Source organism: Pholis gunnellus (genome assembly GCF_910591455.1).
Source record: "Pholis gunnellus genome assembly, chromosome: 6".
Taxonomy (NCBI): domain Eukaryota; kingdom Metazoa; phylum Chordata; class Actinopteri; order Perciformes; family Pholidae; genus Pholis; species Pholis gunnellus.
This window is the reverse complement of record NC_136532.1, coordinates 8,512,558-8,538,273: the sequence shown is the minus strand read 5'-3', so window position 1 is coordinate 8,538,273 and position 25,716 is coordinate 8,512,558. Positions and strand designations below refer to the sequence as shown.

At 41.4% G+C, this 25,716-nt stretch overlaps 1 protein-coding gene across 1 annotated transcript; it reads right to left on the bottom strand.

Moving 5' to 3' along the window:
• Nucleotides 1–710: 710 nt before the first annotated feature.
• Nucleotides 711–25,716, bottom strand: pgm5 (phosphoglucomutase 5). The gene is made up of 11 exons (XM_079161599.1): nucleotides 25,100–25,716; nucleotides 23,188–23,350; nucleotides 22,879–23,025; nucleotides 22,659–22,784; nucleotides 22,363–22,553; nucleotides 21,278–21,432; nucleotides 12,098–12,213; nucleotides 8,688–8,823; nucleotides 7,829–8,012; nucleotides 4,056–4,193; nucleotides 711–1,673 (listed from the first exon to the last, which is right to left on the bottom strand). The coding sequence occupies exons 1-11, from the start codon at nucleotides 25,355–25,357 to the stop codon at nucleotides 1,584–1,586; spliced, it is 1,704 nt and encodes a 567-aa protein (XP_079017725.1). The 5' UTR covers nucleotides 25,358–25,716; the 3' UTR covers nucleotides 711–1,583.

Here is a 25,716-nt window from a genome sequence, read left to right as displayed (position 1 = left end):
CAGCGCAGTTGAAAAGTTCACCACAATAAAGATAATGGTGGAGCAACAATTCAACTGTGCATATTGCTCGTGTTCACGCGCATTATAAATGAAAAGGGTGGTTGTTGGCACCATTTTAATTGCAGAGTACTTTAAAAGATGTATTCGTATACCGATTAGACACTTGTCTCTGACACATGAACAATTTCAGCCAAAGCGTAAACCGTCTTCTTAGCGACACATTGATAAACTGGCATTGATCCTCGTCCAACCTCAGGAACAACCCCTGACACTATAAAACAGTTGGATGGGGCAATAACCTGTAATGGCTGACAGGTAGTGTCTGGCTGACTGAGTGAACACATCCTTGAGGATATCCACTGGCATATCCTCGACTCATAATGACGGCAATCAGTGTGTTTATGAGTTCCTGCTCTCTGCGTCCCATTCAGGCTGTATAAAGATCAACCCTCTTCATTTCTTATCTCAACATAACAGCTTCAACGCATTTCACACTCGGCTCGAAAGCCGGCGCTGTGCTCGACAAACAAAAGCCTCCTTTTCCAGAAGGATGTTCAATCGCCACATGATATATAGCACCAGCACAACATGGTGCCCCTAATTATGAAGAATATGTTTAATTAAAATCCCGGAACGCCTAAAGGCAACATATCTCACGTATTGTATTTGGCCCCATTAGATCTGTCTGTTTCAATTAACAAAGGCAAATACCACACACAAAAAAAAGTTTATTTGGATAAAAAAAAGAAAAAGAAATAATATATTCAAATATGGTTAAATGTAATTTCCCAAAGGCCTAAAGTGACAAATTAAAGCAGAACCCAGATTAGCAAACAAATCTCAAATATGTATTTTATTTTTCATTACCTGTGGCCTCGTTTGCTATTTTGTTATTTTACATTTTGAAAACCTCTCCCTAGGTAGTAAACACAAGTCTGACAAATTCCCACTATTCAAAGCAAGATATGTATTAACATTAATTTCATATCAAACATAAAGTCAATTATTATTATTATTATATTAGTTGTGATGCAACGCCTGTTGTATTTTACACTTCGACAAAAGTTTGATTACTTCTGCATTAAATGGTTGAAAGATTGACATATATGAGAGGACAGGTACAAGCAATATGACAAGCAAACACTGCACTGTTGTACAAAAACAGCACGGTGAATAAAAAAAATATCTCAGGCTCCCTTCGTCAATAAGTCTTTATAACTGCAAGCCACAAACATTAACAGTCAGTCTGCACATTCATAATGGGTTTGCTGTCTTTTCCATTATTTATTCATGGCAAAAATGAAATAGCCTGCATGGTTTGGACACTAAATAGTCTACGCTTTCGATAGCTGACAGATGATAGCGGTCAATAAACAAAAAGGAGAACACTGAGCTTTCTGTTTGAGAGATAAGCACCCTCAGTTTAGTCATCATTTGAAGAAAAAAGAAAGAAATGACAGTGAAGCTACAGAGAAGGGATTTTTTCAAAATGGCAAATAAGTACGGAAATTATTATTTTTTTGTATGTGTGAGCAGATGCATGTTGTGTGCGCGTGCATGTGGCTGTGTGCTTTCCTGGTGGCTCATGTGATGACGTTAGGGCCGCGGCGCCCTGTCCTCTCATGGACGTTGGAGATCTTCAGTGCGATGGCGATGAGAGGACCCAGCACCACCTGCAGTGAAGAACACATCACACCACATGTTCAGCAATGATAGAGAGGACTCCTGTGGACAGGTGTTGATAATTAGCGTTTCGCTACAAACACTAAACACAGTGCATCTGGTCCTACAGTTCTAATGCCACTGTGATGTCCGTATCAAATAAAAAAAATAAGCTTTTTTGTTTTGATTCTTGCATTGGTCCTTTTTTTGTACTGTATTGTTTGTATTATATTGCACCTTTGCACAATTTTTTTTGGGATGATTTGGTTAAATGTGATTTAATTTAGATTTTTTTCTTTGAGGAAATCAATCCATTGTGTATTATATCAAGTCAAAAACTATATATATATTTGGGGTTATTATAAGCATCCGTATAGCACAGCTTAAATACACATAACTAGGGTATTATGAGAGCATTGGTCTTAACACTGAGGCTCTCACATTACATTTCAGTGGTTAATGAGTACATCTTCAAGCAGACCTTGTCTTTTTGTTTTGTTGTGCAACACAGCACATACCTGGTAGACATCATGTGAGTTTGGGGCCTAAAAAACACGGTGCAGATAAACCGATTCCTTAGTTTGACTTTGCCCTTAGAAAACTGTTTCAACTAGCATGTCAAGAGGCATTCGCCTCGTTGGTCCACCAGTTCTTGTTACTTGCTAGAGATGATTCATTCGGACATTTTTGGGATGGTGAGGTAATAAAGATATTACGAGGACATGAGTTTCCTCATGACAGGTGTAAAACCTGAGCTACATGCAGCTAAATATCTTGAAACATTTAAAACCTTCTTAAAAACTTCTTAAAATAACTGGGCGCGCTGCACATGCCACTAAAATTGCTTAAGAATGATATATGACTCAGGAGTTCTGTGTGATGTTGTTTTGAACCCTTCATTACACAGGGTTGTGTGATGGAATACAACACACACACTCACACACACCATTTGGTATACCATATAGTATTCAGTAGGCGTACAAACACAACAACAGGGTAAAACTCCTGTGAGGATTTGCTGTGTCTTGTGGGCAGAATACAAACACACACAGAGCTGTATATAAAAGTATTTGAAGCGCTTTCGGCCGAGCAAGCATGTTCGTCGTGTCTGATGATTTATGTGCGTCGGGTAAGGGGCAGAAGAATTAGGAATTGAATGTATGGTCTAACATTAGTGACAGATTGTCCAAGGGTTAAGTGTAAGTCACACAACGCGGATGAGGGAAATGTAATGACAGGATTAAACAAATACATTTTACTGACTGAAATGAAGCAACTAAAACCGTTCCGGTGTGTTTGTGTGTAACTCATCAATAGGTGGTCCATACTTGATGAATAGATCCACTTTTCCCGAGATTAGAGGTTGGGGATCACTTTGAAGTTAAATCAGTTTATAGTAGAAGACGAGTTTGATCATGTGTATGCTGTCCCATATGTTTTACATTCTTACACCTGAATTAAGTTTGAATTATGGTAATGCTCAAATGCAAACTTTGATGCTCCAGTTAGCATTTTTATGCAAGCTGAAGAGAAGTCATTGGTTGTCTTATGACTTGTAGACAGAAGGACACAAAGTGGGGTCATTAACCTCAGTCACACATTGTTGGATGAAGCTGTACGGTTAGGTGGCCAAACCTAAATGAGGCTGTCTCACCATCATGACTGCAGCTTTACAACCCCTGTGTATGGTTAACGTATACTACCTATCCCAACATCCACAACCACACAAGAAGCTAGTGTTTCTAATCACTCCAAAGTCTACGGGTCAGTTAGCAGGCGTTTCACAGCTTTGGCTGTTTCTGCAACCATCAGTGGAATTTCTTCTTGTTGTTCAATTCAATACGAACCACCGATCAACATTACACTTCAACTCAAGTGGCTTCTGGGGTGGTGAACACAAAAGAAGTGGTGATGGAAATGAATAGCACGAAGGAAGGAAAAAGGCAAGTTCATGCAAAAATGATGCCAGCTGAACAAAAACAGGCGAGATGATTGGTCGTGTGTGGTAGTTTTCATTCATGTAGTTTTAAATATTTAGTAATCGGAATCTGAAATGTATCCCATCACTCAAAGAATGGTGTGCCAATTGTGAATCTATTATGTATATTATATATCTATATTATATGTATATCTCTACAGTGTACAGAATATAATATATACAGACAAGAGCACTGTCATCATAATGCATTACTTCTGCAACTGTCTCATATCATTCAATAAAGATTTTATATTATCGGTTTTATGGGGACTAGAATGCCAGAATACTGCATGTCAAAAGACTCATTTTGGATGAGTGATTTTAGGTCGTGCCATCGTGAGGTGACAAAGCCTTTATGTGCACAAATAAACAGACACCGACACAGATCAGACACACCATCCCACTGTCTCCGTACCTGTGTCTCCCTGTTGTGTCTCTCGGGGTCTCTCTCGAAGCTCTCGGCATAAATGCGGATGGTGGCACCCGTCCCTCCACCGCTCCCGCTCATCCGAAACACTAGGCGGGACGCATCAGTGAAGACGATCCTTAAACCCTAGAAATATACAAACCCAATGTTCACATTGTCAATTGTTTTTGTATTCAGCGCATGGTACATCTGCTTGATAAATTATCCCAATGAGTAATGGGTTGGAACAGAATCCTATTAGCACTGCATACTAAACTACATGTAGAACCTAATTCTACATATTAATTAAAATCACACCATACAAATCTTTTAGTATCAGACGTATTGAAAGTGTATAGACTTCTATAATTCAAATATGATTATTCATATTTGTTCAATGATGCAAATTAGCAATACTGTTAATATAAAACAGGAAAAATGGTTAAAGAGTCAGTAAAGAGAATGATTCTTAAATGTGCAGTAACTACAAACGTCCACTAGATGTCATTATGTGATTTGTTGGGACTGCTTTCGACTACGAACCCTTGTTTACCCATAGTAATGTCTTTATGTTATGTAAGGTCAGAACTACTACTAGTGTTCAGTGTAAGCCCAAGAAACTTTATAAACTACAGCCCCACATTGAGTTGGTTTAGCAGCTCATTGAGGTTGTATTTACACAGTTTCCTTAAAATTCTGACACCGGAGAACAATTTTACAGTGGAGGTTAAGTTCAGAGAGTTAACAGTAGAAGCTTACTGTTAACTCTTTGAACTCAACTACATTTTCAAGACAAACAGGATATTGTTGCATTGGGGTAACCAACCACAACTCTTGCTAGCTGACATAAGCAAGATAAGACTCTTTGACAAATGGTTGTGTGATGGCTTTTATCTGTCCTAAATTCCACAGTGCCTCTTCCCTTATCCCATTGGAGCAAAAAACAAGCTCAGGGAAAAGACAGCAATGTGTTTTGAGAAAAAGCAAAGAGCATGAATAAGTAAAATGTCCCAATGGTTTGAACAAAACACACCTAATAGACACTTTTTACAGGATAATCTGATCAACTTGACTGAGAATAATTGTCCAAGGTAGTGCTGTCAAAACATTCATTTCATCATAAGGGCTAAAAGAAGTAGGCTGCTAAATGCGTCTTGATGTTGACAAATGATGTTTAGTTTATTCTTAGTATAGTCCAGAAGAGTTTAACAAACTATTATAGGAGTAGAAAGTCAAGTGGGCGGACTGCCCCAGTAAGACAGTGACCCCATCACTGACCAATTTACTCCTCTTCAAACTGTGACTCAGCTTCATAGTTTATAGACAGTCTTAATAAAAGTAAAGTCCTCCTCATAATGAGTTTAGCTCAGCAGCGTACCATGTCAGAGTCCAGGTGAGGAGAGACAGTGATAATGAAAGATGTCCGTCCGTTTGTCTGCCTGTCTTTCTATTTGTGAGTGTGTCAGCTCATCTCTAACAATAGAGAAGCAGTTATCAGGAGGCTGACTAATGCCTGTTAAAAACAATGTCCGCTGCAAAGTTCAGAGGCCCTGAGTGGAGCGCATACCAACCACAGTGTGTCTGTCTCTGTCTATCTATTTAGTTATGCAAAGGCAAAATGCAGTACATTTCTGGCCAAAATTGAGTGATGACCTGTACTTGACATCTGTTTTAATAGATAAAAACTATTATAGCATAGAAATGTAAACATTCTATATACAAATTTGAGGTAAAAGCCAAACCTCTCAACTCTAGCTAGCTAGCTAATGTTACATAGCTCGCAAGAATGATATAGCTAGCTGGTGAGAAAGCCAGGGCTAGCCTTAGCTAAAGCTAAAACTCCATTTACTTGTCCATTTTCCTTAGCTGTTATCTGTATATTGAAAATATATAAATTTTCATCGACTGAAAATGGTAATTCAGTTTGTTAATTCAGTTATTAACTAATGAAGCCATAGTCATTTACAAGAAAGCACAGCTAAACTCTTGCTAAGTGTAGCTAGCTTAATTAGCACATCGCAGTAATTGCCATATCAGCCTCTGACTCTGGTGAAATTTAAGTGATTTTGTGTAGCTAATCGCTTCCTTTTTATTCACATATTTATTTGTTCGTCTTGTATTGATTTCAATATGAATATCAACAGACACCTAACAGATACACTTCCACAACTGTAAATGAGTCTGTCTGATATGCAGACAATGCAGAATTAGTTCAGTAGTCGACTACAAAAGGCTGCCGTTCCACTGCTGTGTAAATCCCCCATGCTTTGTCTTGTGTGTGTGTGTGTGTGTGTGTGTGTGTGTGTGTGTGTGTGTGTGTGTGTGTGTGTGTGTGTGTGTGTGTGTGTGTGTGTGTGTGTGTTTGTGTGTGTGTTTATGTCCCCCCCCCTTTAAACACACTTGCAGTGGAGTGACTGCAAGTGAGACGACAGCTGATATAATTCTGTCCTGGCAGGAATGTTTGCTGTACTGTAATAACACACACTGGGGCGACTGGGATGCTGAGGATTTGCCACTGAGGTTAAATCACATTTTGGGGTGACTGACTAACTAGCTGTGATGCTGCTGTAACCATGGTAACACGGATAAGTAATCACAGCGGGACAGTGAGACCTTTATTGCTGTGAAGGTACATGAGGGGAAGTTGACGGACGAATTGCAGGCACTACCTTGCTGGCAAACACAAGTGTGAACATGTGAAGGCCATGCAAGAGTATGCATGTGTTCACACTTAGGCACAGGGACAACTGACAGTGCTTACACCAAAGTGCACAGTGTGTGTGTGTGTGTGTGTATGTGGTATTAGGCGGGGCAGAGGCTAAGAAGTGTCGACGCCAGGAATGAGTTTCCACACATTTCTGGGCAGAACAGAGGGAGTCAGCTAAACTTCACAGACTGTGAAAGGGAGGGAGAGAGGAGGGTATATGACCGAGTGTGTGTGTGTGTGTGTGTATGTGCTGTATGTTACGTGTGTATGCATATGTTTATGGTTTGAAATTAATGATAATACTATCATGTCCAAACATGGGACCTCTCTAATGAGACAACATTGAAGCTTAGTGGGTGGTCTAGCTCACAAGAGGCTGACGAGTGAGTGCATGTGTTTGAAAGGGAGCACAGAGAAGGTGTTAGTGTGAGTGTGTGTGTGTGCATGTTTAAGATGCTTTCCTGACCCCATGACAACTGATCGACCTGATTTGAAACACATTTTCGGATCCACCTCATTTTCCAGTTGGTTGATCTAAATTGCTACAGGTCTTGGGGTCAGTGAAAATAGAAGGACCTAACAAACTGCATCTTAATTAAGAAAGTTTCTTTTTTTAATTTTATTTTGGCCATTGGGTGCTATGCAATATATTTGATAATATATGATACAGCACTACACTAGTCACCTCTTTTTGAATCTTAGCAGGGCCTTTCGTATCTGTCCAAATATGGACCAGAGCCAGAAACATTGCATGAGTGACATATGCTACCTGAACAATACACTTGAGACATGTTTATGTAGTTGCATGCTATTTAATGGTAACCATCACACAGAGGGTGAGACATTTCTATCAGGATGAGCAGGTACAGCCAAAATGCATAATATTTATATATCATATCTTTTTTTTACTTTTCTACACAAAGAAGAAAAGACATAAGTAGATCTAGATTTTCAGTTCTAGCTAAAATATTAGAAAGATATCTACAAACATAGCTACATTCTCAGTTTCTTCTCTAATTTCATTGGATTTATTCCTTTTCCATGTTCTATCTTCCCTCTCTTATCCCAGACTGACCTGGTTTCGAGTCACTGTTCCATCCACAGGGTCGATGTACTCGAAGTTGTCGGCCCTCTCCACGCTGTATATGTGGTCTCCCACGGCAAACTTCTGGCTGGTGAATGCTTTGTCTGAGATTACTGACTCCAGATCCCTCATCAGGTAAAAGGCTGCGCGCGGGTCCAGGGCTTCGTAGTCAAACCTGACAGGAACCAACACACAAACACATAGATGCTTAGTAGAACTACTTACACGCCCACCATACACAGAAAAGGAAAATCTTTCAGGAAAACAATTTGTCTCAGATAAACATACTTTTTTACAGCATTGCTTTTACTTAAAATGGCCGTAAACGTCAAGAGTTATCAGGGTGATTTATAGATTTTCCTCAAAATGATGACAGATGTTTGTGTTTTGTGGACTGTTTTGGGATCTGGTCCTTGGCTTGTCCTGTATGGCCTCTCCATCTTCATGTTGTGGGAAATCTACATCAAATTAGTAACGCTCTCTGGGGGAACATGAAAAGCTGCAGCAACTGTTAGTGGGAACATTGACTGCAGGAACTATCTCTGCCTGTCACATGGGAGAGGTTAAAATAAGAACAACTGACAACCAGTGAGGAGGACTGGAAGATAAATGGACAAAGGTGAAGGCCTTGGAGACATATTTGGCTTTGGTAGGGATACAAAGGATTGAGACTTTTGGGAAAAGCAAAGTCAATCTCAGGGCTTGTTGATTGAGATAAATTCAATAATGATTCAAGCAAGAAAAGTAACAATGTAGGTAGACCAATAAATATCAGGAAAAAAATAAATCACTGACTGAATTCATTATGAAAGCACAGCTCCGTATTCAGAGAACATATTAAGCTGATTACCTGCAGAAGTAGTTACGTCCAAACTTGGCCCAGTGTTCTTTGACGATCTGCTCCACACCCTGCTTCCTGGTGGCTATGATGGACATCCACACCAACACCGACCAGAGACCATCTTTCTCACGAATATGGTCTGAACCTGGAGGAGAAATTAAAAATAAACCACAACTCTTAATAAACTTCTTATGCTTTGTGGAAATTCAGTCAGGACGCAAACACAAAAGCTAGATGGTGAGATAGCCAGGGCTAGCCTTAGCTAAAGCTAAAACCAAATTCACTTTTTGGACTTCAATATGTATTTTAATAGTATACAGACAGACATCCAGAACAGATGTGCCTAATTAACAAGACATTCAAAATATACATTTTCAGTAATTATGAAAACATGGTAGCTTAGCTTAGCTTAGCACAAAGATGCATTACAGTAGTTAGTGAGCTTTAGAGGCTGGTAGGCTACTTATTATTTTCTTCCTTTGTACAGAGCCAAGCTAGCTGCTTCCCCACTGTTTCCCGTCTTTATGCTAAGCTAGCCATCTCCTGGCTCTAGCTCCATACTTAACAAGATATCAGTGCGGTATCGAAAACTGGTAAAAACTTTCTTTGGCAATTTCACTAATTACTGAGAGCTCCAATTACAGGGTTGGAATCTTATCATTTTTGTTACTTGAGACAATGGTGTGGTAATCCAACAATTTACAACAACCAAATGTAAAATAGTAGTTGAATTTAACTTAGTATTCAACTCAACCCGATGTAATAACAGGTCAGGGAGAGTGCTTGGGCTTGGTGAAGAACTAAACATCCCCACACAATAAAACATGTCTCCTGCTGCTCTCCCTAAAACACACACGCCTACACACACACATACACACACCAACAGAGGAGTAGTTCACACCCTTGATCAGCCTCCTTCACTGGGGAGCAATCACTCTGGAATCGAAAACAGCTGCACAGTAAAGGTATCTGTTAAGGGGGCACTTTGACATTTTAATAAGATTGAATATGTTAGTAATGTTTCCACTGCAGAGCTTGGAGCAGAAAAAAGAACTCAGCGGTTGGGTGTCATTTTAAACTACATGCACATTTATTTTATGAAGGTATCATTATCATCAGGTCTGTTTTATAGCATAAACAATTCTTCGCTTTTGTTTTCTCCACAGAACACTGACAGCAAGAAGTGTACTTCCTTGCTCTAGGTCCGGCTCTAGCGGTATACAGCTGTTAGGAAACTGACAGTTGTCATTATTTAATCCCTGTCTCACTGTCTGTCTACTCTTGTCTCACTCTCTGACACAGAGCGAGACAGAGTAGAATGTACTAATCTAATCTTCATACCACCAAAGAACAAACAGAACTTTCCTACGACACTGTAGGATATTTTCTCTGTACTGATAATCTTGTTAAAATAAAGTTACAATAAGGCTTGATAAACGGTGTAGTGCTGCAACAAGGAAGGCCTAAAGTCAGAGCTATAGATTTGATTTTAGTGGTTTTTAATCACAATCACAAAACCTCCAAAACGTACGCAGCAAAGTTTGACAGAACTGGCAACATTTAGACTTGCAATGAATAGTTCATGCTGTGTTTGTCTGAATAAGTGTATGAGAGTCAGTAAAGAGCAGGAGTGGTGTACAGCTCTGATGATTTACTACTCAGGACTCTCTCTGAGCTTTTGGCCTTACATGGGTAGACAACGAGTAAGCTCCCGTAGTCCTCCAGGCTCTCTGCTCCTTCCATTTCTTTTTCTTCCTCGTCAATACTTCTCATATTTAGACTCTCCCAACTCGCCCCCCCCCCCCCCCCCCCCCCTCTTTCCAGCTTTTCTTCAATCCTGTTCGTACTAACATTTTTCTTCTCACCTATAGAGCTTGTTCTTCCTTGTTCCCTTGGTTTTAGAGCTAGATATCATCTCAAATTAAAAGCATGAGTGAAGAAGGAATGTCAAAGAGAAGAGAAAAAACTGAGAAAATTTGCAAAGCGGAAGATAAAAGTGAAATTAAAACAGCTGTAAAAAGATAGAAGAGGGATAAGGAAGCACGTTGTTTATATTTTCTGAACGTGTATGTGTGCGTCTACATTCACAGAAGTTGCCACTGGAATCCTGTCTGCGTGTTGCAGTCATTCAGGGAGCCCCGTCTCCTTTTATAGCAGAAGAATGGGGATTATTTACACATGCAGTCAGGGTCACAGCCCTCACATCCATTACACGACTCTGACGGGAGCTACAGGCAGTGAGGGTGCACTGCTTATAACCCTAGACCTGGAACAGGCTGCTGAGTGTGTGGAAAAGAGGGGAATAGGGACGATGGTGCAGGTTTCAAACAACCCCTCGGGTTAGTCAAACTCATTTTGAGGATAAAACAAAAGTAAAGTTGAAGTATTAAAATGATTACACAGAGAGTTCTTTGTAAACATCGCGGTTTACAGGGTAGTGGGTGTCATATGGTGTACAATTTGTGATTTGAGGATATATATATGAAATGGATGAGATCTCAATGTTTTTATTACCGACATTTCATCTGTGCTCTCTTTCAGTTTCACCTCAAAATAAAGTGGTTTTCGAAAAAATCTGTCTAAGCTGTTGAGACAGATGTTAGTACTGCATAAAAAAACACAAACCCACATTCATTTCATTGAGACCACGTTGCCGCTGCAGGTGTGCTGTGACAAAGTGCTATCGCTAAAAGTTGAACCTGGCTCAACTTTTCCAGCAAAGCAATTCAACATCATTAGGCAATGTACCGTGTTGGGCACATTCCTGGAGGATAAAATGATTTCCAGAGTTGTAAAATCCTGTCTTTATTCAAACCGCTGTGCAGTATCTTGGAATCTGATAAGCTTTTAAACCCATGGATCTACTTCAAACCAGGCTTTCTGGTCTCACAGTCTCTTAAACCTAACTGCCAATGCAGCCATCAGAACATCCAGACTGTCCGAATGTCCGACCGCTTATGTTTCTTCGTCCGTTGGACTTCATAATAGTGATGTCACTGGTATTCCGAAATTGCTGAAATAACTGATTTAAAGTATTATCATAACCAATATCAAAGATTGCTATAAACTGCAATTTCCCTTTAACTTAGAGAGAAGATTGACTGACCGCACTTATATTTCAGCAAGCCCCAAACAGTTAGCAGCAGCGGGCATGTGCAGTCTTCTAGCGATGGCCTTGTTTGCAGAAACCTCAACAAAAGTTGCTGCTGAGGGGAGGGGATTTCTCAGTCGCACACCCGCTCACATTTTCCAAACAGGTCCAGGGATTTGAATCAGTGACCTTCTCCTCACACGCTAAAAGGCTACTCCTGCTTTGTATCTGTAGCCGTCGGATTTCTGTTCCGATGACATTGAGCATTGTCTTTATGAGTGTGTTGTTTGGATTGTGAGTGAGTGGGCGGTAGCAGAAGAGATCGTACCTGTCCCAAAGCTCTCCTCCCCGCAGAGGGAACAACGCCCAGAATCCATCAGGTTCCCGAAGTACCTCCAGCCCGTGGGAGTCTCATACAGCGCCAGTTTCATGGCTTTGGCAACCCTACGAACATACGGAGAGAAACAAAGCTGGTACTTTATGCTCATAAACACACAACGTATTAATCTCTAATATCTAACGCCAGCCTTTCTCAGTTCTGATACAGAGATACAAACAATCCTCTGACCTTTGAAATAAAGCAAACCAAATGTTGTATGACAAGCGTAATCTGCCACCAGCTCATCCAATAACTTAATAAGGCAAAGGCAGCAAGAATAAAGTGAGTTAACCTTTTAGCCGATGTTTGCTTTGAACCTGAGCCATATACTCGCATGGGGAGAGAAGCAGAGGCCGTGTGTGTGTGTGTGTGTGTGTGTGTGTGTGTGTGTGTGTGTGTGTGTGTGTGTGTGTGTGTGTGTGTGTGTGTGAGAGAGAGAGTTTCTATGTTAGTGTGTATATCTGTATGTTTGGGTCCCGGGGACGGATAAAGGTGAACACATTGCAATATGTGGGAGGAGAGACATCACAAAGAATCAGACGAGAGGGGAGAAGGGCAAAGAGAAAGTCTAATAAAACTTGTCAGTGCAAATGTACAGAGAAGTATTTGGCTGAATACAATGGAGTTACTGTAACATGATAGAAAGCAGTACATTTTGAGAAGAGGGTTGACACGTTTGGATAAAATTAAATTAAAATAACACAAAGTCAAATAATAAACAAAATCAGCAGCAATTAAAAGAATCCGATCTTGGCACTTTGACACGGAGTTAAAGTCCCACCTCCTCTTCTGGCGGGCCTCTGTTCCACTTGCATCAACTAAAAAGCTTTTCATTGGGTTTTCTGAACTGAACTCACTATAATCTTTATAACCATGACAATTCACATTCAGCAATAACATGTGGGTCAGCCATTGGCACAGTGTCAAAGCAGGGCAAGGTCGTAGCTATAGTTAAAGACACCAAGGTCATGTCCTAATTGTTGTTTCTGGAATCTGAAGGTTTCACTGACCTTTGGGAGAGTTCACATTCTACAGCTACATGCACAAAGTATACACGGTGGACTAACTGAAGATGACAAGCTTTGTAAAAACCCTTATTTTAAAGGGTGCTTTAATTAATCAACATTTTTCTAATAAGAATAGTTCAAATGACCTCTTGAATGTGAAAGGAGTCTCACGTAGAGTTGAACCCACAGCGTGTTATCGCCCAACTCTGCAGTCTCCCTCAGCTCTACGGAGCATTTCAGCAACTTTCACGTCATTGTTTTCAGTTTACGACCCGCAACTGTTTTGGTTCACTCTTAAACGCTCTCACAGCATAGTTCCCAGCAGCAGCGTGCAGCTGTTACCAGCAAAAGAAGCTCTGATAAACCCACTGCACGCTATCTCCTCAGCACCAAACGGCAGGTCAGACAAAGTTAGCGACTAGCCGGTGAACGTAGCCGAGCATTTAGCAGCTATTAGGAGCCGGATATTTTCCTCAGGAGCTATAAAAGAAGTGAGTATTCATCATCATAACGGAGAAATTCATCACGCCAACTGGATAAAGGTGATATGTTTGTGTTGTTTTTGTGTTGCTTATTTCTGCCGATCCAGCATTGGCCAAACGATCACTTAATGTAAGTTTAAATGTAACTGTTTTTAGGTTAAAGCTTTTTTAAATTCTCAACAAGAAATGATCTTCCTGACAGTGTGGGGAAAAAAGCTTTGAAACAGTAGTTTGACTGTTGTGCATTGCAATTGTTTTTGGTGGTTAGTCAATAAATGCGTGTGGGATTTGTTGAATGCTAAAAAAATAATCATTGCTTCATCATTATTAAAATGAGGCTCTTATATTTGTATTGTTCAGTATAGTAATAGATTCCGATGTAGCTTAGATTACGGACAAAGAACCAAACTAAAATGTTTCATCTTTTCAAAAAAAGTGATTAAACACACATCTGCATGAGGAAGTCTATTGAGTCTCTGTGAAACAGGTGAGAGGGGAGGCAATCTCTATAATATTGTATTATGAAAGTTACAATTCTAAGCCTGCTTGCAGAGGTATTTAGTCTGCAACAAAGATGACTGCCCGGGCATCACTCCTCAACCACATCATCCCCACCTCCTCAGTAACTGCCGCGAAATGTAAACACAATATTCCCAGGACTCAGCTAAGAATGGCTGGAAGAAATATTCAACGCAACAAAACAGTTGTTGCTCCCGAAGAAACAAACATGCAGAGCTGCCAATCTCAAATAAATGCTTAACTGTTGGAATTCAGAGTGCAATATATATATATATATGAGGATGTGGGTGGGTTTCAGGGGTTTTCAAGTGGTCGTACACATCCACACAATCATCATGCACATAAATAAACTCCTCAGTGCCCAGCACAGTTGTTTACATGAGAATGGGATAAATTACCAAATAAGAGTAACCAACTGTATTCCCCTCTGGGGAAGCGAGAGCTGGAACGGAACGCATGGCATTCCTAAAGGAAAACAGAAACTCTGGCCCGACGAGCCTTTGACGTTTCAAACGGCACGTACGCGACCAATATAAGCACTGAAACCGACCCCACCAGCGCTCCGTTTGTGTTGCAAAAGAGTAGGGACCAAACAGTGTGAGAAAATCCTGTTTACTCACGTTTGAGGATTGCACCTTGAACTGAACAACAGCGTTAACACACTCAAACACTCTGGTTTTAGATCCACCAGGATAAGCTTCCTTTGGAAATGAAATGGGGGGCAAATGCATCCAATCATACTCAAACACAAGCACACTTATTGAGATACAGGACACTGTTTCAGGCCAGCCAGGCTCAGAGGGTTGTGCCTCTCTCTTCACAGGCTTTGCCAAAACAAAAAGAAATGCTGGCAGACACGAGGAATAAACTTGAAAGGTTTCTATTTAGGGCTGTAATCCCCCCGTGTGCAGGTGTGACCTCTCAACTGTAAGGCTTTAAAGTCTGTTGATGTCCATTTTCTCACACTAGTAGAACATCACCATCATTGTCAATACATGTGCCAAATCAAAATGGTTATAATACAAAGTGAATTTAAAAAATGTTTTAAAAATGTATTTATCTATTCAAGTGATCAGTTTCCGTAGAGTATTTTTGTTCATTTTTGACAAGTAAGTCTCATGTTTGGTGAAGATCATGATGATTCTGACACTGAATGAGTTTGCTTTTATCTTTAAACAAATCTGGCTTTAACTTACAGAGATCGTGTGAGATGCCTGATGCATTTCTCTTCATGATGGGAGAGCACTATCAAAGAGTGCCTTACGCCTTAAACTTAAGTTCCTGTATCGCAGAACAAGGCAATAAAAAAAGCTTCTCGTTACGACACCGATGCGGTGCCACTTGGATTACACATGCTCTGCTGACCACTAAAGAACAAGATGCAGGTTATGCAAGATCAAATGTGTTATCTTCTAGATAACAGAGAGCATGTAAAGAATTCAAGAAGTTGTGAATGATTTTAGGACATATAGATTGTGAAGAAAAGGAAAATATTCGGACAAAGTTGTCGCATTCATTTCTGCTGTTTTTCATTTGTAGGACGTCCTTGGTTTTGTTGCTTCTGTGCATGTTATGTGTAATTGTCCGTCCTGTTTTCTATGACAGCAGGGACCACGTCGGGAAGAAGGGTTCAAACGTCACATGTTATCCCTTGGATTGTTCTGTCTTCTTTATCCATACATCAAATCAAAATCACTGTAGCGAGAGATGAGGCTACTATGACCCAAAAAAAAAAACGTTCTGCAAGACCTCTCCTGTCAGTCTGATGAAATGAAATTGACCAGAGATAGAAAAAGGTCTGTCATGAGAATGATGCTTTGCCCCCATAAGGTGAAGGAGCAGACAGAGACTTCATGAACATCATCCTCACTCTCTGGGCTCAAAGCTCAGCATTACAAACTCACACCAGACTGACACACACACACACACACACACACACACACACACACACACACACACACACACCTACAGTATGACTTCACAGATAATAAATACACACATGTACACACTTATCAACCAATATCTCCTTTGTTTTCTCTCCATCTCTATCTTGTATCAGGATATAGAAAGGAGTAATGTGAGGTATGAAGAATCTGCGGAGTGAAATATTGCCAGCTTTTGGCCTTGGCTTGATATTTTACCAAACATAGCTTCCAGTGGCCTCTCTCCTCACCTCCCCCTCTGAAGAGAGCTCACCCTGGACTTAAAAGCTTTAGGCTGGCATTCAGACAAAAAGTGCAGCATGCTGGAGCTTTACTTGGGCTTGAAATATTCTTCTTGACCTGAACCAGGAACCCTCACTGGACTACACATTACAAAAATCAAATGAATACCCTGAGGATGTTGCCATGGTGGCCAACACTGAAAATCCTAGAAAGTGAAGAACTTCAATTAAAGTTGAGCTGATTTCTGTAAATGGTCATGGCTGTTACTTACATTGTTTTGTGTGATCAAAATACCTTTCTGACATTGTTTCACAACATTTTTCTGGGTTTTTCCAAAACTGTGTCCAAAATCTAAATGTTTCATCTCATAATATTTCATCAGGGGGAGAAATGTGCTTGTTGGGTTCATGTTTAAGTTGGCTACCTTCTGCATCTTGCTTCCTATCAAAATATTGGTGCATATTACAAAATGTGAGCGAGATGACAGAATTTCACATTTTTTCTTCGTATTTTTTTTAGCATTGCTGAGCTTTTCAGCTCTACAAATAAACTAAACCGTGGCAACTTAACACTGGGACCCAAGTCCAGCCCTACCAACACTCTGGTATGGTCTGGTTGGGATCATGCGGACTGCTCAGGACACACTTCTCAGTTTGAAACATCTTTACAACATGTGTTAAGATTAAGAGTATTTGAAAACTTAGTAGTAGTAGTATTAGTAGTCCAAATACAAACTTCTAAAAAACACAGCTTAAAGTCCATTTAAATGAACATGTATTGAACATAACTGGTGGTGTTGCTGAAGCGTTCTTGTTTGGTTTGTTAGACAAACATAGTTGGTAACCAGTGCTCTATAATAGCACAATGACACCTTGATGCCAAATCAGGCCAAAATGTCCCTCATCTGTGCCAATCTATCGAGTTTATAATTTCTTGGTTTGTTTTTCTAATTCTCCACCATACAAGACAGATCCTTAAGTCCCGTGGAAACATTGGATGAGAGCTCTTTGTTGCCCACTGGGGTGCTGGAGTAGAGCCTCTTGACTTTAAAGTCCCACACGGGAGTGGTAGTCCTTCTGTCACTCTCGCAGGTTTAGGGGATGGCTGGTCATTCAAATGGGCTTCTTGCACCTCTGCAGTTCCTCATCCTATCCCCTGCTGTTCTTTGAAAGCCTGCCGACCTCTTTGGATTTCTTCCTTTTGCAGGGGCTTCCCAAACTTTTGTTGTCAATGTTGGTGACTTTCAGGTCACACTGACGCACGTCTTTGTTGCGTAGCTGCACCCGTCCTGGGACCATCCCTCATACGGTGGAGGTGACCACATGGATGGGATCTTTGCTCGGAAAAGTACGTCGACAGTACATCCCTGTTGGGCACCTCATTATGCAACGCACATGAAAAATATTATACAAATACCACAATACTCAATGGGCGCGTAGGATGAACATGAATCCATAAAAAGCACACTCTGGGGTAGTAGCACATCATGTCTTACAAGGGCCTAAGCATAGGCAGATGTGCGAAACAATACAGTCTTTTGATTGATCTAGGTAATTCTAGTAACCAGCACAACAGAAATAACAAACAATAAAAAAACAGCCCAGCTACAACACAGCATTTAACATTTGACCACTCTACTTCGCCACGCTAATCAACGATTCAGTACATCCTGGTAACGGGCACAGCAGCAGCTCAGTCCTCTCTTCTCCCTACATCCTCCCATCCCCTGGAACGGTTAAAAGAGAGGCAGATGTTTCCTTTACCAAAGTTTCCCTTCCCCACCTTCTCTTCCTCCGACCCCTCCCTCCCTCCCTCTCTGCATCAGTCTTGACTTATTGTATTTGCACAGAGAGACACAACGCAGTCCGACGGACACCCTCAGCCTACCCAAGATTGTACACCTGAAACTCCAGCCTCCTGTCCATCTGAACCCAGATGCACTCTCCTCCTCTCTGTCGTTTGACCGTATTCCCTTCTGGACACACACAACTACATACAGTCCATAAACCGGTACATTTATCAAGGCTTTTATAACACAGTTTGCTTGACTATGCATAAACACACGGCAGGGAGGACTGCTCAGTCTAAACACTCTGCATACAGACACACACAGCGGCCACTGGCTCTCCTAAAAAGGCCAACACTTGGACCGACTCCAGGGTCCGACACACCACACTGGTAAGTACTTCGACACTTCCTGGAGTTTGTCGAAGACATGCAGATATGTACATTCTGCTTGCAGAGACAGCGGTGTTACATTAGGAACTTAAGTGGTGGTTAGGAGGCTGAACAAAGTGACCCTGTCCTGCTACAAGACCAGTAACTATCAGATAAATGCTCATTGAATAGGTAAGTGTGCTTTGCATAAGCCCACATACCCTTGAGTATGCCGGGGAATATTGGGTTTAACAAGGAAAAAATGAAAATCTTACATAATGTAATTAAATTCTGACGAAGCTCTTCAGAAAGCCCAGAGCATGATATTATCTGTAGTTTAGGTATTATCTGTGATAGACATCATACTGTAAGGTAATTTTACTTCTCCAGAGATTGCACAACCGAGATTCCAGGAAATTAAATTTAGGCTTTTATCAATACAAAAAAGGCAAATGCTGAGAAAATAGACAAAGAGAGATGAAGGAGATATTTTTAGTCGTAACTGATGAAAAGGCCATTTTATCTACAGTAAGTGTGTGTGTGTGTGTGTGTGTGTGTGTGTGTGTGTGTGTGTGTGTGTGTGTGTGTGTGTGTGTGTGTGTGTGTGTGTGTGTGCTGTATGAGAGGTCCATGGCTCAGGGTCGTAGCGGGACATGTGACATTTGTGTCTCAGGTCTCAGCCAGTGTGTGTGTGTGTGTGTGTGTGTGTGTGTGTGTGTGTGTGTGTTTGAGAGAGTGATGAGGCGAGGCTGACATGGGAGTCAGTATGAGCAAAACTTTCAAGCAGCTCTTCATTGGGATCATTACGGTTCAGCATCATAAGACACAGCCAGGGGCGAGGAGCAGCGCAACACCACACAAATGTGTCCAAGTGTTTGTGTTTGTGTGTGTGTGTGTGTGTGTGTGTGTGTGTGTGTTGGAGTCTCTACCAATAATTCTGTGATGTAACATCCTACTTCACATATCTAAGCTTCACTTGTAACTGTGAAACCCAGAGAGATCGGGATCGGCAGTGAGGTCACTTCCTTAATGTCTGCCAGTGCTAACAATGCACACACACACACACACACACACACACACACACACACACACACACACACACACACACACATACATGAATCCTGCTCATATGCGACTGTTCTAGTCAGTGATTTACTAAATATATCCGGACAGTGTTCGATACCAATATGAGAAATACTTTGATGTTCACCACTGTAAATTATTACCTGAATTTCACAAGCTTTAACTGTGATATTTCACAATAAATTACACTTTTATCATTTCACAGGCTTTAACTGTGATATTTCACAATACATGTACTTTTAATGTGAAATCAATGCAGGAGGACTATTAACCAGGAAATGTCAGTTTGAACTTCCTGAAGTATTAATGGGATCACTATACTGTGAATCTACGACAAACTGCTTTAATTATCTGATGGGTATTTTACTGTAAAATCCCAGTTCAAAGCAGTAATACTACAGCAACAAGCTGCTATATCACAGTAATTTGATGTTACGACTGACTGTGAAGTCACAATATAAAGCTGTCATGAATGTGGACATTTCACATGTTGGGTCCCCCACTTGGATTAGAAAAGACAACGTGACAGACAGCAACTCCCGCCGCTACAGACTCTTTGCCAAGAATCAAGGACACCGTGATGAATGAGCTGACGGCACCACATTCAGTTTAGACAAAACAAAAACATACACCGTCAGAATGATTTGAAATATTCTTTAAGCAAGCTATTTTATTTGCCTAATCTTAGCCATTCAGTTGTGGAAGTCCAGAACTGCCAATATTACAATACAATGAATGTAATCAAGTTGAAGTTTCATGTACAATATGAACATTACGGTTCAGCATCAACAACACAGAGACAATAATCAATATTTCCCCCCAAAAAATATACTTTGATAATGCAAATCTTTGCATATGAATACATTTCTTATGAGACACAGTTGCACATGTACGCATTCTTCTTTCTATATTCTTCAGACAGGAGACCCATATTGGATTTTCACCCCAAATTAAGAAAAATAAAATAGTTTAATTTTTTTAAATGAAACACTCACGTAATATTTTGTAATAGTTTTTATGAACTCAAGTGATATTTTATGGAGAAAACAAAAAATTGCATGAATCATTTCTGGTTCCCTCATTGCATTAAATGACACACTTCCTCCGTTGAGCAGCATTCTGCTGAAACCTCACTGGGGTGCAGTGCTGGGATCCCTCCTCCTGGATGATCACATCCTCTCACTCAGCACCCTCTGCTCGCCTCTAGTCTTACATAACGGACAATATTTATAGGCAGTGAGTAAATGTGTGTGTGTGTGTGTGTGTTGGGAGGTATTTGTATGTGATCTCACAGCCTTATTCATAGTGGGTGAGTCTCAATCAGAGATTGGGCTGCTGCAGGAGTTTGTGGCGCGAGGTGGAGGTGGTGTGACGAGAGCAGGTAAAACCCCTTAGATCTCAACGTAAACCGCAGCAGTACATAGGTGCCTACATGATGAAATATCTATTGCCCAATAGATTTTAAATCCTGTTCGACCAATTATCCGATGACAATTGTACACCTGGTCTAGGTTAACTATACATGTGTTTTTGCCTCATGTCTTTTTCCACTTTGACTCTGATAAAAACACAGTAGAGTCAAAACATTGGTCTGATTGCACTGTTAAAGGCTGCAAATCAATCGGACTGCTCCTGTCCCTTTTTTACCCGTGGACACTTTGGATCTACTGAGTGTGTGTGTGTGTGTGTGTGTGCGCGCGTTAGTGTGTGTTGTACCTGTCGAGGGCCGTGCTGGTGGCCATACTCCTGGCAAAGCCCTTGACTCCCAGCTGTCTGAAGTAGGGGACGGTGGAGAGGTTGGCGGCCATGATGGCCACCGAGTCTGCCGGGTTCACAAAGAAGCCGTTTTCTCCGAGGATCATGTACCGGTCCTGACAACAGCACAGTACAATACCATAGAAAGTGAGTCTACTTTTTAGTTTTTAGTGTAATAAAGTGATCCTAAACGTGACAAAGAATAAGGCTGGTGATCTTCTATATTTTACTTCCTGTCAACTCATACCATGAAGAGAGCAAAATTAACAATGAATTTATCCTACTAGCTTATTTCTATGTCTCACAGACTTCTTTGTTGTCCTAATAATTCTGCATATAGTACATGAATTCAATACATTATGAGTGTAAATCCATTCAGCTAACAGTTGCAAAGCATAGCCATTGGGTTGCCATACAATTCAGTAAAGTTGGATTTGCAGTTCTGACAAATGTTTGACACAAATAATTGAAAAACTTTTTTTTCCAACAATCACAATCAACTCTTTCAATTTCGGTGGATATTAGTTACGGTATTATGTGACAGCGAGCCCAAAAAAAGAAACCTTCACACAGTAAGATTACAACCACTGGTGCTAATGACGATGATGATCCTGGTGGGAGAAACAGAGCAGATATGACATAATTCTCCTGATGCTAAGCTAATTTACTCAGCCATGGGTGTGTGTGTGTGTGTGTGTGTGTGTGTGTGTGTGTGTGTGTGTGTGTGTGTACACAGTAGAAATGACTATTGGATGACATGGTGGAAAAAGTGAGCTGCCTGTTGGATCATCGTGGGTACAGAATTATTCAGCCCCATTGCTTGTCTTCCTGTTATCAATGAGCAAACAATAACAAATAAAAAATAAATAAGGCTCTCTCTGGTATCTATGGGTGGAGTCTAATGACACAGAATTAGTCATAATCGGTAAAAAACTAAAGCCCTTTTTGGGGATGTGTTCCTCTACTACAAGAGAACAAAGTGAATTTGACACATGACATATAACCACTTCAAATTGACATAAAAAAACAGAAATCAGACGTCTTACCCCATCTGCATCAAATGCAGCTCCAAAGCCAAAGTCCCCTCCTTTCATGGCATCGACCAGAGAGGTGGCGTAGGTCAGGTTGGGCTCTGGAGGTCGGCCACCAAAGTCCTCCAGGGGGACACAGTTGATAGCGGAGTTAGCAGGCGCTCCCAACTCATCACACAGGATCCTGCGTACATAGGGGCCCATCACTGTAACACAACGTGAGGAGAGGAGAAAAGACAGAAACAGTTTGATCTCCAATAACATTTACAACAGCTCAGGGGCTACGTAAGGTAGAGGATGAATTGTCTGACCTCCGTTCATGGCATCTATGTGTATCTTGAGCTGGTCTGGTCCTGTGAGAAGACTTTTAATGGCATTGAAGTCAAAGATGTTTCTCAGCAGCTGTAGATACACCTCAACCGAGTCTACGATCTCCACTAGAAACACAGAGAAGAGATTCTTAGCAGCGGATGGCAATGTGTTTGTTTGTATGTATTTAGGAAAGAGGTAAACAGCGAGTGAGTATTGTACCTCTGAAAGGTTTGAACTTGTTCTCCAGGTCAAATTCTTGTCTTCCCAGCCTGGACAGGTCAATGCGGAGATCGGGGCAGATTGCATACTCCTCGAGCGTCCGGCTCACCTGGTAGATCCTCTCCATCACTGTGTCCGAAGACGGGCCTACCACGCAAAGACAGACATACATGAATATGTGTAAACGTACCGAACAAAGCAAAAAAAAAAAACATCCCTGACTTCACAGATGGTTTCAATCCCCTACCTTGAACTTGAAAAAAAGCAACTGGGAGAATCAGAAAACAAGCACTCTTTCTCAGTGCTCACCTCCATTTGCCACATTGAACTTGATTCCGAAGTCTCCAGCGGGGCCTCCGGGGTTGTGACTAGCTGTCAGGATGATCCCGCCGATGGCCTTGATCTTCCTGATGATGCAGGAAACAGCAGGCGTGGACAGGAGGCCGTTGTGACCGATTACCAAACGACCGATCTGCACAGAGCAGATTTTAAACGGGAGCAACGTCAGTTGCACACCAATCCAGGCAGTCAGCTATTGTTATAATGTTTTCTAAGAAGCTAATGAAATGAAGCAGAAAAAAAATAGAAGAAAAGAAAACTATGCTGACCTGAAAAAGTTCAAGAGCTCATCTGTCCAACTGGGTCTAAAAGCAACACGGCCTCAAAGCACTGCATCATTCTACAGGTGACTAACTGACAGGCAGCTTTTAAAACAGCAAAATGATCTGCCTCAAGAGGGTGCCGAAATAACAGAGCTGCACTCGCTATTTATAATGTGTATGCTACTTTTAAAGTGGTAATACCACCAGCATCCCATAATTCCCCTGCATATCAGCTATTCTAAATAAAAGTATCCTCACTGGAGAGGAATTTATTCTCCCGACGTCAGTGTATCCTCCCAACATCCGGCATGTTGCATGTGTTTAGAACAACAAGGAAAGTGAGAGAGTACACTAAGATAAGTACATTTAGCCTTCATATTGTGTGTACTGAATGAGCTAAGAACATGTACAAAGCAATCCATTATTTCCCACTATGTTTACATTTAAGTCAGTAATAGTGTAAGAGAGATAGTACACTTGGTGGGTTGTCAGCAAGTGTTGCCTGACTTTTATTTCATTGCCATATGACAGGGGATCCCCCGAAGCATAAAGTTCGGCCCTGGAGAGGTGGAAAGGCGAGAGGGGGGGGGGGGGGGGGGGGGGACATACGTCGGCAGGAAAATAGAGCAGGATGGATGGAAGTGCTGATAAGGCCGACACCAAGAGACACTTGGCTTGGCCAGCAGAAAAAAAAACACAGTGATCTCAAAAACAAATTATATTCCCTTCAGATTTTCCTTTGGATCGTCTCCAAACCAATCACAAAGACCTCAGAGCAAGCGTTTTAACACGAGCTGCCTCTCTCACTCTGTCTTCCTATTCTCATTTATCGGCTGCAGACACTTTAGAGTTCACACCCATTGTGGACGGGTTTGCGTGTGCCTTATACCACTGATTATTACTTTTCCCTAAAGTGAAGCGGTCACGTCTGTATGAGGATGAGCTAACGTGATAACGTGAGCCGTGATTCTAATGCTGAAGAAAACGTTGTCCAACCATGCAATACAATGTGTGGGATTTAAAAATCCAAAGTCCAACTAACCAGCCTATGTTTTTTAAGAAGTTGTGGAACAATCTGCTGACAGCATTTATCAGCCTAATAACTTAAAGGTCACCTAATCGCTGTTCTTATAGGTTACAGCCCTTAAAACAATGTTTAGGTGCATGTCTATATGAGTTGAGAGCACGTCAGTAGAAGAGGGATTTTCCACTTCTCAGACTTTAATTTTTTTTATCTTACAAATACTATCTTACAAGAAAAAGGAAAATATTAGGACAAAAAGTAAACATCATTTTGTTTGTTTTTTCTTATAATGATCTCGCGCTTCTTTGGGTAAAACAGCTTCATTAAGTTGATGCAATCCCTTTTTCTTCATTGCAGCAATAAGCAGCTACAATCACATTTGGATTCACTTTCATAACTGATTACTTGCAACAACTCCTATTAAAGATATACTACCATATATTCATTTAACGTGTAGTTTTAACAAGCAGAAATGTCAGACTTATGCATAGTTGGGAGGGTTTCCAGTATGTTGATATATTGGAACAAATGCTTCCCTGTCTCTGTGGGCCTATGTCGGGACTGTGGGTCACCCCCCCCCCTCCCTATTTCTTACCCCATTGGCAGCTGCCATCTGCACTATCACCTCGGTGGCAGCTCGGCTGAAGTAGCGGCCGTCGCTGCCCACCACCATGGTGCAGCCCTGTCGGTCCCGCAGGTCGATGGAGGACAGCACGCTCTGGACGTAGTTCTGCAGGTAGTTCTTCTTCCCCTCGAACACCGCCGTCTTCCTCCGCAGCCCGTTGGTGCCGGGCCGCTGGTCGTCGAAGGGGGCGGTTTGGACCGTCAACACCGGGATGGGGCTCGTCTCCATCCTCCTTTTGATGGGACCCAGCGGGGGGGGGGGGGGGGGAACGCCGATCAAACCAACGGAAGTTAGTTACTGAAGTTTGGCTTCTGGTGGTTTCCGACCACAGAGTCACGGCAGCTGTGTTGTCATGTGGCGAACTAGCGGCACAAAGATGGACCTTGTGGGCCTGTAAAAGTGAAGTTACAGTCGTTGTGTCCCTGCCCGAGGAGAAGAGTAGTGACAGCAGTCCCACGCAGGGATGAAAACACACCCAGACCAAAAATCACCTCGGCAATGTACAGTGGACGCCCTTCAGAGCTGCATCCCTCAGTAACACTCAGCAAAACTCTCCTCTAGCTGTTAGACAACTCCCTCTTTTCCTA